Source organism: Epinephelus lanceolatus, chromosome 4 (genome assembly GCF_041903045.1).
Source record: "Epinephelus lanceolatus isolate andai-2023 chromosome 4, ASM4190304v1, whole genome shotgun sequence".
Classification (NCBI taxonomy): Eukaryota; Metazoa; Chordata; class Actinopteri; order Perciformes; family Serranidae; genus Epinephelus; species Epinephelus lanceolatus.
This window is the reverse complement of record NC_135737.1, coordinates 34,207,913-34,225,206: the sequence shown is the minus strand read 5'-3', so window position 1 is coordinate 34,225,206 and position 17,294 is coordinate 34,207,913. Positions and strand designations below refer to the sequence as shown.

The following is a 17,294-nucleotide window of genomic DNA, read 5'->3' as shown; positions in this document are numbered from 1 at the left end:
GTGTGTGTGTCTCAGAGCTGCTTTATCAAAGTGAAGCACTCAGGCCTGCAGGGTTATTAATTTCGACACTCAGCTAGCCACTACTTAGCCACCGCTCTCCTCCAAGGAATGTGTTTATAATATTTTGTTTCAGTTTATTAAGAGCTGACGAATACACGCGTGTAGTGAATCAGATCTCACACTCACTGTGTCATGCGTGTGTGTTGTTAGTCTGTAAATGTCACAACGACATGATTTATGGCGCAGGGCTTTTTCTTGTAGTTTGCTCAGGCCATGTGGCTGTACTCGTAAAAACATGCACAAAGAGAGAGCGATAGAAGCAGCTACCCCACATACACACACAGAGCAGACAGATTTAGTAACTGCTTGTTTACTATTAGAAATCATTAATCCTCTGTGGCGACGATACATCTTTTATTTTATACAAAATGTGTTAGTAAATGTGTGCAGCACAAGCTCAAAGCGATTCATTTTAGGCAACTGATCCAGACGCGGTTTCCAAATGTCTTTATCTGTGTTGCAAGACGCATAGACAGCTTCCAGAGAGGAAACAGCATGTGCAGAATCAAAGGAATCAGACACTCTTCATTTTGTTTCCCCAGATGTTTTCGAAATGTTTTCAACTACCTTTCTACCCTGATTGTGTCCGCCAAAGCCAAGCCACAAATACACTTCATTTCAATTTAGTTTTCTGGGTCTATTCATTAAAATAGCCCCTTTTTTTTTCATAAGATTACATTCACTCTTGGCTCGAGCAGTCCCATTTGGCGTTCCTTAGGGGTGTTTATTCAAATCTCTTTCCACAATACTTTTTTCCCGCTCTTCCTCTCCATCTCCTTAAATTGCCTCTTGTGCACCTTGTGGCTGGAAGGCATCCAAAGTATGCAGAATTGTAATCACAGTGTGAGCCTAACCACTTCCTTATCCCCGTTTTGAAGATCTCATAACAATGTGAGCAAAATCAATCATCCAGAGCTGCTTCTAACTGCTTTCTGGTATTGCCGGTTGATCAAAGTCTTATTGAGACGTCAGCTGGAGTGTGGCTGATCTGCAAAATATCTGAAAGTTTAGGTGGGGGCCAAGAAAGAGGAACATCTTCCCCCTTTTATAAACTGCATTCCTGACTTTTATTAGAATAGCAAGAGAAAAGAGCATGGGAAAACAGTAAGTACTTGGCCACTATCCCCCTTTGTAAATTAGAATAAATCACTTATTGGTCGTAGATAATGTTGACAGACTCATAATGGCGACAGATAATGTCAGACGTTGCGATTTTGTCTCAGGGCCGGGTGTTGTTACTGTATGTCACCCAGGGTCAGACAGAGCGACAGACAGGCATTGAGGGGTTGACTGTGGGAAGGTCACTTAGCGCAGGACAACAGGGACCCAGCTATGGGGACAAGGTGAGGGGGCTGAGGGGGTGACGGACAGGAGAGGGCTGGAGGGGGGAAGAGGGAAGAGGGGCAGTAGAGGACGTGAGACCTGTCCCTGGGAACCGGACTGCAGGATAGGATTCATTCAACTCCACTTCCTTCACAAACTTAAAATAGAGCCATTGTACTGCATGAGGCTGAGAATGTGTGTGTGTGTGTGTGTGTGTATCTGTATGTCTGTGTTATGTGAATATTTTGTGGATGTGCCTGCATGTCCATTTGTGTGTGTGTGTATGTGAGTGTGATTGTTTATGGACTCCCTGGGAGCGTCCCTGGGAGGACAATGGGGCAGGAGATGCCTGGGAATTTGGTTTGATGTGCAGGTGATGAGTGGCAGTAACTGACTCACACCGTCAACCAAACAGATTCCTTTTACAATGCCAGGATCTAGACACACCTCCCCTCCTTATTTTGCTGGAAAACTGTTGTCAGAGGATTGATGGGAACACGAGCATATCATTCAGACTGTACTTCCTCTGCCTCAGCCTCAGCCAGCCTCAAGCTTGTTAGCCAGAGATGTCATATCATGTGATGTTATTTTGTGTGTATGTGGGGAGGGGGGTTCGGTGTGTACTGATACGTTCTGTATCTGTCTCTGTGTCCCTGCAGGCGAGGTATGCCACAAGTCCTACACCCAGTTCTCTAACCTGTGCCGCCACAAACGTATGCACGCTGACTGCCGCACTCAGATCAAGTGCAAGGACTGTGGGCAGATGTTCAGCACCACATCCTCCCTCAACAAGCACCGGCGCTTTTGTGAAGGGAAAAACCATTTCACAGCAGGGGGATTGTTTGCCCAGGGTATGCCACTCCCTGGCGCCCCTGGCTTGGACAAATCAGCTCTGGCAATGGGCCACAGCAGTGCTGGACTGGCCGACTACTTTGGGGCCAGTCGCCACCATGGCGGGCTCACCTTTCCTGCTGCTCCAGCTTTTCCTTTCAGCTTCCCTGGCCTTTTCTCCTCTGGACTCTACCACCGGCCGCCACTCATTCCTGCCACCTCTCCCGTCAGACAACCAGGCCATGCACCTCTTGTTGGGCCTGGTGCAGAGCTGAGTAAGAGTCCACTGCTGCCTCCAAGCCCTGGACTTCAGGAGTCCCGAGAGCTCCTCAAGGCTCTGCGTAAAGATGGTGGTGTACCTGGCAACCAGATGCCAGGTTCAGAGCTCCACGCCCAGAGCTCCTCGTCTTCCACAAAGCAGCGGAACAAGCAGAGTGACCAGTCCGAGAGCAGTGACCTGGACGATGTCAGCACGCCCAGTGGAAGTGATCTGGAGAGCACGTCGGGCTCTGAGTTGGAGAGTGACATGGACAGTGAGAGGGAAAGGGGGGCTGCTCGAGAAAATGGCAAAGGCCCCAAGAGGAAGGCCAGTGAAGGAGGCCCCCAGAGCCCCAGCCTGACCGGCAGCAGTGCTGCTAAAGACTTTCCGGGACCTTCCCTCATCCCATCCTCGCTGGACGAGCACACGGCCGTAACAGGGGCTGTGAATGACTCTATTAAGGCCATTGCCTCAATTGCTGAGAAGTATTTTGGCTCCACAGGGCTGGCTGGCCTGCAGGACAAGAAGGTCGGGTCTCTGCCCTACCCCTCCATGTTCCCACTGCCTTTCTTCCCAGCTTTCTCTCCTCCAGTTTACCCATTTCCAGACAGGGACCTCAGACCTCCAGGACTGAAGGGCGAGCCACAGTCTCCAGCAGATGACTGCAAGAAGGCCCAGGGAAAATCTTCTTCTGAGTCACCATTTGACCTCACTACTAAGCGGAAGGAGGAGAAGTCTGCCACATTCGCCCCCTCTAAACCAGCGGCCTCCCACTCCCTTGGTCAGGATCAGCCGCTAGACCTGAGCCTGGGGACTAGGGGCCGCGGAGGCAATCCAAGAGAAGATGAGGCAAAGAATAGCCTGGGGCACGAGGAGGAGAAGGCAGTGGTGGAGATCCCAAAAGCTGACACGTCTTTACAGCATGCCAGGCCCACGCCTTTCTTCATGGACCCTATCTACAGGTATTGTTATACCCTGTAGCTTACTTCACTACAATTCATGCTACTATTGCAATTTTACATCACAACATATTTCAACTGCTGTTACACATTGTGTTTTACAAAAGCATGGAGACGTTTTCATGCTGCTAAAACTCTGTACTGTACATGCGTTAAGAGAAATCTACTATTAGCAGGGTTGAGAAGAGGAGAATGAGCGATCCGTTTGAGACTCTGAAAGACAAGTACATGCGGCCGGCTCCAGGCTTCCTCTTCCATCCACAGGTAGGTTTTGACTGCGGCTTCAGCGGGAACTGGGGCACCTTGGGGCATTTGGGTGGAATGTAATAGGATGGCACACACCTTGTTTGGATTAAATCGCACATTCTCACCAGTCCAACTGTACATTTTTACCTATCCACTTTCTTTTTCTGTTGATTTGGTTGAGTAAAGTTGATCTTTGATGCCTTTATTGAGTCTAGATTGATTAAACAGGCAGCAAAGGCCTAGTCTGTGCCGTTAGTTCTCAGTCAGGCCTGTCCATTTGAATTCACAATTGCTGTGACTCCTGTCATGTATCCACAGCAACATCACTGTTTCAAGTTCAACGTTAGGTTCCCATATCTACAGATGTGACAGCAGCATGGTGCTCAAACAGTTAAGAAGTTGTTATGAGTCTTTCTATGAGGAGCTCTAATATAGAATGATTGTCCCAGGCTGACCAAACTGGATTAATAAGGATTAGTGTGTGGCTCCAGCCTTATCCAAACTACCGCCTGTTAAAGCCCCATTGTCGGCTATCTGAAACAGATGTAGCAGAGAGAAAGGGCACACTCTGACATGTCTTCCCATAACATGTCTTTGATTACAATATAAAAAATGATATGCTCTTAAAGCAGTGATTTCTGCCCCCGGGTTCCCTGTGCCAGTATTTCCAGTGTGAGGCTCCATACATGTGTGTTTGCGTGTGTGCACGCGGGTGTATGTGTACGTGTGTCTATGACGTGTTGCATTGACGTTCATTTGTTCAATCTTCCCCCGCGGGTGAGAACGGTCCGTCGGAAAGTGAAAACACCACTTTCTCAGGCATATGATTTTTTTTTTCCTCTTTTCTGGCCGTTTCAGGTCTGGCTTTTACAGGCTGTTTCATTTGTCTGATTTATGTCCCCTGTCCAGACTGCTGCATGGGCCCAGCCTGCAGCAGCCACATGGCCGTCCCACACGCCTTAATGAGGTGTCCTATCAGTAGAAACACTAACAGAGTGCTTAGGCCATCTTTATGACTTTATGATGTCTGGACACACAAATCATTCCCAGAAACACCAGACCCGGGTAGGTCTAACCCAGACCAGGCAAGGGGCCCTTCTGTATACTTTTGAGGGGGTTTGTTTTCAGTCACCTGACTCGCTCTTGAGCCATATATCAAAAAAAGAGGTTGCAAAGCTGAGGGGACTGTAACTTTTTTTTTCCAACCTTTAGTGATTCAGCTTTTTATTTCCTGGCAGGAAATTTTACTGCTTAGCAATACTGGCTTAGATTACATACTGGCATTGTATTTGTAGCCTGCTATAATGAGCTTATTGAACACCAGGAAGTGTTGGGAACTATTAGAGCCTCCTATAATTCCAGCGTCGTAACTCTGCAGATAGGCAGCTCATTGCTCATTCAGAGTTAATCACATCGGGACCCATCACTCCCTCTGTACCCATATGTGTCCAATCAAAAGCTGTTGATTCATGCGCCACTTCCTGGTTCTGACTGCTTTCTCTTTTCCTTCTGTTCCGCCCTTCAGTTTCGTTTGCCAGATCAGAGAACTTGGGTAAGTTCCTCTTTAACCTACAGTACTGCCATGTGTCTGTACTCTACCAAACAGACCCCATCGCCTGATTAATGCATGGGCTGCGTGACAGTTTACAATCACCCAGCATTCGCATGGCTTTAGCCCATCACCATCACGCACTGACTGGACTTGTGTCTGGCCATAGAGCGCCTTTCTCACGTAAAGAAATTTCAACTGAATGTTTAGATTGTGCATCATATATTATTTTGTTGAAATACACCTTGAGTATTTGAGCCTTGTTTGCATCTTTACATCAAGATATATCCCCTCTCTGATTCACACGAAAGGGTTTGAGCGGGGATTTCCAGCCGAGCTACACCCTGTCCGTCCAGCAGCTCAGAATATATGTTTGCTTATTTGGAAAATGAAGTAGGGCTCTTGCAAATGGGCACGAGGAGGGGGGGCGTGAGCAGGGATGGTGAGCGGTGTTTAGGGGGGCTGCTTTACATCAGCGCGAGGGTAACAGTCTCTTTGGGACACCGGCGGGGGGACAGGGGGGTTAGTTCCTCCCTCCAAACATCTGGTTCCTGATAAAGATCAACAATTGAGAATGCATCTCGCTAATTAAGGCCCTCACAGCATCACTGACATCTGAAGATAGCCAATCAACTGCTGGTCCCAGAGCGACGCTACAGCAACAAGCAAGTTCGCAGACACACACACATTGCCCAGGGGGACGGACAAGGGGGTTTCGGGAGGTGTGTGTGTGTGGGGGTCTCTTATACAAAGGAGGAGGGTGGTTATAAAACCTTTGAAAAATCGCTTTAGAGCAAAATGTGGAGCCGTTTATCCTCTTGTCCTTTAAGTTTCACACACACAGTATTGTCAAACAGTGGCCTGATGAACCTGGCTCATCATCCATAAAGGCGGCTCAGTGGCCGAGGGCTTTCTGAAGTGTAATCTGTGGCAGACTGATGGTTACTAGTTTCAGTCGTTAATATATCTAATCCATTGGATTGTATGTGTGAATCATTTACTGCTCAACTGCAAACACTGCATTTGACTAGGTTATAGAATCTGACAAAGCACTTTAGCTTAAAAGATTATTTTATATATTAAAAATCTAACATGTACGAAGCTCAGTTGTTAAATAAATTAACTTTTGCAGGATGATTTTCTCATAAAAACATTAGCCCCTGCATTTGCCAGAGCACTACTCCGATGACAAGTGCCTAGTATCCAATTTTCACTCTGCTGCATACAGCCATACACAAATATCTTTGTTATAACACAGACTTTCATTTAAAGCACAGAGGTAAAAGTTGGCCAAAGGTGTGAGATTAAACTCTTAATAGAGTGCAGAACATGAGCGGATGGTGGAGGTGGTGATCAGACTCCCCCAGTAGATGGAGCCGAGATGGAGCAGTCTCAAAAAGCTTTAAGCTTTAAAAAGTGTCTTATCGGACGGGCTCAACGCTGCCGACAGCTTTCGGCCCTAATGTTCCCAAGAGTTATGGGTCCTCATTGAGCAAGGCAGACAAACTGAGCATTCACTCCAGTGCCTGAAAAGAGCCCGATGAAATACACAGTGCACATTCAAAAGAAATATGAAAGCGTTTCACCTCCCTCTTCCCCACAACCCCTTTGCCTATCTTTCAATCCATCGCCCTCCTTTCTTTCTTTCTCTCGCTCGGTTCTCTCCCTTGCCTTTGATTCATGGCATGCAGCATTGGCATATTCATAATCAAACGGACCTGACACTCCACATCCTCCCTCAGTGGGAACGTCGACGGCTGCGGCAGGAACTTTACACTCGGCCGTCACTCCTAATCAGCCGCTCCCAACACCAGGCTCCACTATCATCCATCAGCCCTTCTCTCTCCGGGCTCTCTTTGCTCTTTCTCTCTCCTTCTTTCTTTCCTTTTCTTTCTTTTCTTTCTTCCCTTCTGTCTTTTCCTCCCCGCTCTTCTCCCCTGTCGTCTAGTCCTTCATCATGCTTCTTCTCCGATTCTCTTCCTCTGTTTCTTTCCCCTCGGCCTGCTCCATCTTGGCATGAAGCCTGAGAGTGACAGGGGGTGAAAGCAGGAGATGAAATGTCAGAGTCGGAGCAGGGCTCTGGTGGAGGACCCGAATCACCATTGATTTGTTGCCTTATTGAAATAAGAATAAGAAACAGGCTGAAAATTCAATACACGTAAAATAATGCAAATTTGTGTGGCCCCTTTAAAAAAAGGGAGGAAAAAAAACCTCCTGTGTGTGTGTGAGATGGGCTGACAGGCCCTGCGGCCTACTGGGACCCCGTCACCCTCCCCGCCCCTCCTTCCCCCTCCTCCCTCTGGTTCTCCCTTCACTCCCCCTCCAGCCCCCCGCTCCTCCCCCATCCCGCCCCTCTCAGCACAGCGATATCATTATTACCCGTGTCTGGCCCTTGATCAGTAATGTCAACATCTTTCATATTGACGAATGTGCTGTCTGCCCGCATTGTGCACAGAATAGTTTACAGCCCAGCAGTGGACATGAATCACTCCTCTGCCACACACACACACACACACACACACACACACATACACACACAGACATGTCTCTGACAACACACAGGTACACAACAAGCACGCGCAATCACGTTCACATACTACGCACATGCCTCCAAGCACACGTTCACACACTCACACAAAGAAATGCATTACAAATACATCTCTCACACACGTACATATATTTTCTCTTTCACACACATTGATGGCAATTAATCAACTATGGCCACCATGCTGCACATAGTTTCTTGTCCACACACACACACACACTAACTGACAAGTGCACATATCTCCTCGGAGAGTACCTGATGAAAGTAAATGTTCAGCTTCATTAGTAGATTGGCTGCAGTCCTTAATCCTGTGAGTGTGTCTGTGTGTGTGTGTGTGTGTGTGTCATGTATGTGCTATACATGTGCATCTTTATAAGAGAAGAAGAGTTGGCTGAATTTAACTTTCAAAGTTTCCCACCTGCTCTCCACTGACCATAAACGGGGGCATACTGTTTTTCGTTTAACTACAAAGTTATGAATCAGTATCAAATGTACTTGTCATACACACATGCCAGGGATTTGACCTTGCGTTTCATGAATCATTGATGAACGTCATAATAAGAATTCGCCCAATACCTGTTTCACTTCATTTCAGCCGGTACGTTGCCTGTAAACAAGGCTCGTCAATCAAACAAGACGTGAACAAATCTGTGTAGAAATTTTATATTTAGTAAGAAGCATTTAACAGCAGATGAGAATCAGGTCTATCAGACTCTTGGTATTTGGTTTAATGTTAAGACATCCATAGCAAACGTTTTGCAGTGTTTAGCCTGTGGTCCGTTGGCGTGAATTATTCATTGCATTTTGCTTTTTGCATTTTATTGCATCCTGCAGTCAGAAACAAAAAAAGTATTCAGCCACACCTGCAGCATTATTGCATGGCTATCTACAGTCTTAGATCCTATGTTGATTAAATAAAGAAAAAGAAAAAGTGCAATCTCACAGCTTGTTGAGATAATATCCTTTGTTTCTGATGTGAATCAATTTGGGCCAAGTTTTTTTTTGTGATACAGCTTTCAGAACTGATTGAACTCATACATCAGTTTCTTTGCTTTGCATGTTACTGCTAAATGAGCATTCAGTAAGTCTTTAAACACAATGCTAACCTGTCCTTCCTCTCCTCTGTGTCCTCAGATGTCGGCCATCGAGAACATGGCAGAGAAGTTGGAGACGTTTGGCTCCTTGAAGCCAGAGTCTGGTGACCTGCTGCGCTCCGTCCCCTCCATGTTTGACTTCAGAGCCCCACCCTCTGCACTTCCAGAGACGCTGTTGCGCAAGGGCAAGGAGCGCTACACATGCAGGTAACTACAGCAACTGGTCTGGCATTTGTATTTTTTTTTTAATTTTTAACCCTTATGTGGGTCATTAATTAACAATCCTCTATGGCATTGGAGTCTTTTTTTCTTTTGCTACAGTAGAGTCACAGTAAGGGATCCTGTTTCTGTGATAGTACAGTTTTTGAGATTACTGAAGGAATGCACCATACTTAAAATCTTTTTTTTCTGTATAGATATTGTGGGAAAATATTCCCGCGCTCTGCCAACCTGACCCGCCACCTCAGGACTCATACAGGAGAGCAACCATACAGGTACTACTACTTCTCCAACTCTAAAGAGCTGCTCACATTGTCCTGAAGCTATCTGTGTGTGTATTTTTATATATATATATATATATATATATATATATATATATATATGTTGAAGAGGTGTGTGGGTGTCCAACAACAACATGTCAGCTGAATATCATCCTCCTCTTGCCTTCTGCCAGCATCCCTTCATCTATCCTCCTTACTTCCAAGAAAACACATCATACAACACTACATGCAGAGGAAAATTATCGTCTTGTCAAGAATCAGATTTGCACAATAGCACATTAACTCCCCTGTGAATAACCGCTCTTTTCTTCTCATAAATATGATTGAGAGCAGCAAACACACTTTCACACAGCGCACTCTCGAGCAGACAGAGAGACAGAGAGATGCAGCTCATTTGTTAACAGCGCACGCATGTTTCCCAGGGAATTCTTGTCTACAGTTAGACCCAAGTTTATGTATGTTTTCTTATGCCGTAAAAGCTTGGAATAATTATCCTGCCGCTAAATAATTTGCCTGGTGAAAAATGGCGTCCGTCGCCAGGGTGACAGGAAGGGGGCGGGGGGGTTGGGTGGGGGGGGGGGGTTGGGGGGGGGGGCGTGTTTTGAAGCCGGGTTGGTAAAAGAGCAGAGCTGAGAGGAAGGGAGGAAGTTTGGTGAAAAATTGGGGTGATGAGGAGCGCGGGCAGATGTCCAGGCCCGGCAGCTGTGGTCATTTCTCTTGTGCATATGAGGCCAGACTCAAAGTAATCTGCAAGCACGCTGGCTACTTGCCGCATCAAGTGAGGCTTTCGTGCCAGCTAAAAAGGTTATCACAAGATTAAGCTCTTTTTTTTCTGGAATCACTGTCTTGTTGGCAAATAAGGCAAAAAGATGCACAAAGTTCCTCTGCATTTTTGTTTCATGAGAAACTTTGGTAACTGATATAGACGTCTCCCTGCCTGCTCCCCCTTCCTCTCCAGGTGCTGCTGAGGTAGAAGTAACAATGCAGCAGCAGTTCAGTACACATGTAAAAATGAATCATGTACATTTACTACATTTGGATAATGAGTTAGCCCTGGCTAGCTCTGCTCTGCTTTGTAGTTACTAAGGTAGTGGAATGTTGGCCCAAAGCTTGGAGGAGGCCTGCTGACCACAGGGGAGAGAGAAAGACAGACGCAGGCCTCTACTGCCCCAGCCTGATAGCCTGCACTCCACACGCTGGCATGCCATTAAAGATCACCGCTGTTTATTGTAATTTTTTGTGGAGATAACCGGGGGGTTCCTGAGGGACAGCCAATCGAGCGAGCTAATTCCACCAGAAGAAAAGATGTAATCTTCTCGTATAATTTTGCATGAAGAAACTTGGCAAGAGGCTCTAATTTTGCAGGGCTAGAACCAAATCTGTTGCGTGCTTATTTTGTGAGGGAAGAATGCAATTTTATTGCGCTGGCTGGAGATAAGAGGCAGAGCTGTTTCACCTTAAACAAGCTCCTCCATCATGTCTGGGACTGTGGGACTGCTGGGACTGTCTGTATGCGAGTGTGTATGTGTGTCCCACATTATGTATCCCATTATGTTTCCCACAGAACAAACCGCAGGTTCCTGATTCATTATGCAGTACAGTTGTACTTATAACTAGCAGCTTGTGTGTGTTGCTGTCTTTTTTTTAATCATTCCATAATTGTTTTAAGTGAAAGGCCTCCACTTTCCCTGCAGGTGTAAATACTGCGACCGCTCCTTCAGCATCTCCTCCAACCTGCAACGCCACATTCGCAACATCCACAACAAGGAAAAGCCCTTCAAGTGCCACTTGTGTGATCGTTGCTTTGGTCAGCAGACCAACCTGGACCGTCACCTCAAGAAGCACGAGAATGGCAACCTGTCAGGTGAGAGGTCTTGAATATCTGGTTTTGTAGATTGTGGTAAGATGATTAGATAATAAAATAATTTGAGTTTTCTCAGCTGTTTCCATATTTCATCAGAGAAAATGAGAGTGGCTTTGCTGATTAGCCACACAGCAGCGCATTGTGTTCATAATTTACTTATGATTGGAAACCATTTTAGGAAGCTGAAAAACAAGATTACATAAATCTGTCATCTACCCCTGCAACAGTACAAAATATTTTTTGAATGAGCTGCTTTCATCAGTGGCGCAGCTTATGGGTTTCATCAGTTGCATCTCTCTGACTCTGAATCAGCACAACAAGCAGTGACACCTTGCCAACAGCTGAGAGCAACAGTCCTCAGAGGAGGTTTCTTAATCTTCTTAATCAGACACAATGTTCACTCTGTCAAATACAAAATCAATTATCTGCCCAACGTTCCCTTTGCAGCATCAAACTGGGTGTCCCACAACTTAAAGACTGAAAATTGTTGAGCAGGAAAGCTGTTTTATTAAAGTTAAATTCATAAAACACATGTAAACCTCAGTCACACTTAATACCAATGCATTTTGTGTGAAAACACATAATTTTATTGAAAATTTTAGTCAAGACCTCCAGGTTTCCAAAGATGACAAATATGTCACGGAAAAATTCCATGGAAATGATGCACGACCACATTTTCCCCATGATGTAATGGTCCCACGATTACATGGATTTGAATATTTCACCCGCTGTAATTGCACTGAAGCATTGGAACCGGCACATACAGAATGTGTCACACACATTTGTGTGACACAGATTTGAAGCTACATATGGGAACTTTTGGGGGCACATGCAAGAGCGTCAAAAACACACTCAGTTCTCAGCCAACATCATTTAACTTACAGTTTAAATAATAAAGTTAGTATTTTTAATGCATTTTAAGGTGGACACAGCCATCATTTAGAAATGTTTTGGAACATCATGGTGCAGCAAACCATGTGTTAGCAATGCTCATCATTTTGAAATATCAGAATTATTGTCATTTTCAAATAACAATCAAATCAAGTTTATTTATGCAGCATATTTAAAAACAACCGCAGTTGACCAAAGTGCTGTCTAAAATAAAAGCAGTGAATATAAAATAGTATAAAACTGGTAAGAATAATTACAAGCATTAAAAGATTATAAAGCACTAAAAAATAAAACCACAACAGACAACCAAAGTCCAATGAAAACATATACGTTTCACTGGAGGGGGAGCATTGGATTGAGAGCTAAAGGCTAATCCAAAGCTTTGGAGCAGCTACTGCAAAGGTACGATCTCCATTACCCACCAGCCTTGATTGCAGAACAGTTAAAAGACAATGTTCGGAGGGTCTGAGAGTTCTGGAGCTGGAATATGGGCATAGGAGTAGGACATGAATGTTTTTGTCAGAAACGCATTCAATGTGGATCCCAACTTACCTTCAACTGTGACGACTCAAAACCAATATGATCCTTCTCGTCTTCTACTCTTCATCCCTCAAGAAAGTTACGGGGAACTGTTGACCACAGTGTGCTAGCTAACCTAGCCACATCGGCTAGCGACACTTTTGTTGTATATTACTGAATTGTTTGATTGTACTGCTTGTTTTTTTATATGTGTCTTGTCAGATGTCCTTGAGTGCTCTGAAAGGCGCCTATAAATAAAATGCATTGTTATTATCATTAATCAGAACTTGACTTCTTTTTTCTTTCTGCAGGCACTGCGATGTCGTCCCCACAGTCTGAACTGGACAGTGGCAGTGCCATATTGGACGACAAGGAAGACTCTTATTTCAATGAAATAAGAAATTTCATCAGCAACACGGGCCAGAACCAGACATCACCAGACCCCTCTGAGGAAGGGTAAGCACAGCGTCATGGGCTCTGAGGGCACTTCTATCTCCTGATCAGATCCACAGAGCTGTACAAGATGTTTTCACCCAGCACATCTCAGCAGCAGGGACAAATGAGGCCAGGCAAACTTTATTCTTGCATTAACTGTGACTACATTAAGTTTGTAGGGGAAAAACCCACAGGGCTGGAATAGGTATGAATAATAGGTCGGCTGCTATCAGCTCATTCTAGTCTTGCTTCTTTGATACCACCCAGCCAGCCCTTGTTAATTATGACATCATGCTCAGATGTCCGACCAATCATCTGTGATGACATTTAAGATAAAAGCAGATTTTGGAAACGTGCAGGAGCTCCTAATATCAGTTGCCTTTCGGCCACACGTACGAACACATATCTGTACGCATGCAACTGCGTCTGAGCATTATGCAAATAAATTCTTGGGGCTGCGATCGGGTCAGATAGCAGTTGAGAGGTCTGCTCAGGACTCTGAGTTTGTTTTCACGTGCCTCACGTTGGTGTGATCACAGGGCAGATTGTGAGCGCGGATAGTGATCTCGCAGACTGGTGTATGATTGTGCAGAAGGCCTGTGAGAGCAGGACCGGGGAAGTAGAGCGTCAGAGGGACGGGGAGAGAAGCAGGAGCGGGGGCGTGCAGCAGTTAGCCCACCACATCTGGAACCAACATGTCTGCCTACAGGAAGAGGGTAGAGGGGGTGGGGTCAAAGGGTCGGCCCGTGTTTCCTTTCAAAGTGCTGTGCTCCTGACTACTTCTGATAGATACTTTATCCCCAGCAAATTACCACGTTTGAAAGCGTAATTAGCGAATCTGTTTTCTTAATCACAGAGCTCTAGCTCTCTCTTTTGGAGCTGGTCCCTCTTCTCAGCCCTGCGAGCTCGACACAGCACGAATACCACCTTGTCGGCCTCAAACTCTCCATCCCAGCGGGAGCTCTGTCGAAAACACAGTATTATCAGCTGCTGATAAAAGACAAGAGATGATGTAGATACTGTATGTGCTAAAATGTAATCTGCAATAATTCCCTCTCTCCCCGGCCTCTGAAGTCACTGCACGCGTAAACACCTTTCAAAGTGCAGGTATCCTGTTTATAAGCATGCTGTAATTACGTTGTGATGTGCTTGATGTGCTTTGTTTCCTATCAATCTGTTTCTCCGCGTCCAGTTCTCAGTCCTCGTCTCTGAATCCTTTGTGCGAGAAATGGCATTTTTGGGAGCTGACGAAATACGTCCCAGAGTGTAATTAGTGAATCAGTCTAAATGTGGTTCCAGATGATTTACCAAATGGTGGTTTCCTGTGGCGCTGAGACAGAGGGACAGATTAAGGCTCAGGCAGTTTGGATAGCTCGCCCTCTCTCCCTCCACAGGGATAGAAGAATGGGCCGGTTGGCAACGCTCTCATAACTCTCCCACCAAATGGGGCTGTCAGCTAAATATTTTGCCTATTAGATGAATACGAGATAGGAGAGAAAATAAACAAGGAGAGAGGCGAAGCACTCCAGTTAAGTGCTGCAACGATCAACCCAGTGCTGCTGTGCCCAAAGGGGCTCCTGAGCCTCGATGACAAACGGGATTCCGGCTCTCTCGATCCCAGCTGCCATGTCCTGCCTCAGATCCTCCTCTCTCTGCTCTGTGTCCCATACGCTCCATTGTTTTTGTATATATAGAGAAAGGATTCTCACAAGAACGTGTAGGAGACTAAAACGAAGGGTAAAAGACTGCACCTAGTAAATGTACTAAAGCTATAGTTTTCACTTTAGTGCCCACTTCCTTTTTTATTTAACAAGTACCGGAGGAACTCTTGATTACTTTTTAAAAATAAAAGGAGGGTATTTATAAAATGTCGCTCATGAAGTAGATGTCATTTATTCTTCCTTAAAATGTCTTCTTCTTTATCAACCTGTATTGATCTAATCGGTGCTCCTGGTCCGCAGGTTAAACGGCGGTCCATTTGAAGAAGAGAAGCCACTGATGGCCAGCCGTGGGTCACGTGACCTGGAAGACGAGGATGCGGAGGAGCTTGGTGCTGATGAAGAAGAAGGGGAGGAGCCTAGCAACACCCCTGGGAAACAAGAAGACGAGGCGCTTCCTAGCAGCCTCAGCGATGACATCATACAAGACGAGATGGACTTCAGCGGTCCGAACGACTTGAACCTCAACTGCAAAACCTCTCCGAGAAGGTAACTGCGATACAAAATAGATTTTTACATTGTGTACTTGATGATGATTATCTTGAAGTTTCTGTATTTTAATTTTCTTCTTGACCTCCAGGTATAAGGATGAAGAGGAGCAGAGTAGCTACTCAGCTTTGGATCACATTCGTCACTTTTCGGACATGCGCAAGCTGGAGGAAAGCGAAATGAGTGACGGAGACGGAGATGAGGACGATGGATCATTTGGCTCCCCCTCGCTGACTGATGCAGTCAAACAGCCACTCTTTAGGAAATCTAAGTCTCAGGTAAAAGAAACAGACGTCTCACCTGCATGCACACCTGTTTACCAACACTATGCGTATTTGCTTTATAGCATGGTGGTTACATTTCTTCCCTCTCCCTCAGGCATACGCCATGATGCTGTCTCTGGCTGAAAAGGACTCTCTCCACCCAGCCGCCCACACCCCGGCCACCATGTGGCACAGTCTGGCACGGGCTGCTGCTGAATCCAGTGCCATCCAGTCTCTTAGCCACGTATGATGACGCCCCTTAGCGCTTTACCCTTTCACCTCTCAACCCCCAAACCTGACCTATGGCACTGGGAGCCCATTGCAGGGGCTATGTGCAGTGGCCCCTGATCGTCCACAGAGTGACTGCTAAGCAGAACCACGGCCCATCTGACTGCTGAGCGGAGCGCCTTACACACAAAGCCGGGTCACTGTCCACGCAGAGCCCAGCCCAGCCCCGAGCCCCCAAAAATCTCCAACAGATAGAGAGCAAAACGTCCCTCTGAGACCTTAAAACTGATTTCTTTCCATTAACACCAACCAGGATGATAGCAATGATGATGATTGTGGTGAAAATAATAATAAGTAATAATAGCTGTATTTATTCTGCTGAATTTCTATGTTTTGCACAGCAAAGGCAGCTGGTGGACATGGAAGATGGATGTGCTGGTGTATCATTGCGAGACTGCATTTATTGCCCAGCACACAGAAAGTAAGGAGAACATTTCACGCTGAGAGGGTGAGTTTGGTTGTGTCTCTAAGACAGCCAGTTTCAGCCTGGTATGTTTCACTGTGCGAGAAGCATAAGAGCATAACAGCCTCTGACAAAAGTATCTTCAAATTATATTACAAGAATTCCCTTTAACCCCCAGAGAGCCACAGGTGTTTCTCATAAATACATGTACTTGATGATAAAAATGAAGGGTGGGGTTAGCAACCTCGGTTCAAATGAAACACTGCTCCATGTAAGGACTTTAATATCACTGAAGTCATTGAAGAACAAATTTTAAAAACAAGTAATTATTAAAACTGAAATCAGGCCAGTTTCCCATCTGCGTTTTCATAGCTGCGTGTGTCTGCACAATCATAGCACTGTACACAAGTGTCTACCAACTGTTCTCCACTGCACTCCATCCTGCCCGCCTGCGCTATCTGTGAAAGGATATAAATAGATTGTCTTTTTAGTGGAAGAGAAGAAAACACAATTTTTTTTTTGTTTGTTTTTTTGTTTTGTTTTTTTACTGAAATAAGTAGCCAGTGCTGAAGTTAATTGTTGTTCTGTAAAGGGCGTATGTCTTTTTCCAAACCCTTGAATCCATCCTAGTCAGCCAACAATACCACTAAATAGCCTGAATGCTAGTCGTTAGCTACTCCATGCTCGTGTGTCTTTCATTTTTAGACAATCATGATTTTGTTTTCATTTTTTTTGTTGGTGTTGTTGTTGTTATTTGCTGTTGTATGTTGAGAATTGTATTTATTTCTTGGCAAACTGTAGTTTGTTTACTGAATAGCACTGCTCTTAGCCCAGGTGAAGGGGAGATTCCTCGCCGGGCCTATCCCAGAGTTCAATGGGGTTTGTAGATTACATTTGAGTGCCGGATAGTATTAAACATACAATTCACTCCTTATTCTTCTAATGAAACCGGTCGATGAATAGATATTACTTAGGGTTTTTTTTCTATGACGATTTAATGATTCAATTGTAAAAAATGAAAAACATTATAAAGAATGAATAATAAAAAAAAGCCAGGT

At 45.3% G+C, this 17,294-nt stretch overlaps 1 protein-coding gene across 14 annotated transcripts in view; it reads left to right on the top strand.

The window, feature by feature from the left end:
* Positions 1-16,412, top strand: part of mecom (MDS1 and EVI1 complex locus) — a 142,826-nt gene extending 126,414 nt beyond the window's left edge. For 6 of the 14 annotated variants that reach the window (XM_033631585.2, XM_033631580.2, XM_033631582.2 and 3 more), the window contains 10 exons: positions 2,043-3,435; positions 3,606-3,696; positions 5,204-5,230; positions 8,907-9,073; positions 9,283-9,360; positions 11,061-11,230; positions 12,952-13,096; positions 15,037-15,282; positions 15,374-15,560; positions 15,661-16,412. In XM_033631585.2, the coding sequence (XP_033487476.1) occupies positions 2,043-3,435; positions 3,606-3,696; positions 5,204-5,230; positions 8,907-9,073; positions 9,283-9,360; positions 11,061-11,230; positions 12,952-13,096; positions 15,037-15,282; positions 15,374-15,560; positions 15,661-15,795 (2,639 nt within the window). In that variant the 3' untranslated portion in view covers positions 15,796-16,412. The remainder of the gene's footprint in view (positions 1-2,042; positions 3,436-3,605; positions 3,697-5,203; positions 5,231-8,906; positions 9,074-9,282; positions 9,361-11,060; positions 11,231-12,951; positions 13,097-15,036; positions 15,283-15,373; positions 15,561-15,660) is intronic. The other 8 variants (XM_033631587.2, XM_033631583.2, XM_033631581.2 and 5 more) reach the window with 3 other exon arrangements.
* The last annotated feature ends 882 nt before the right edge of the window (positions 16,413-17,294 follow it).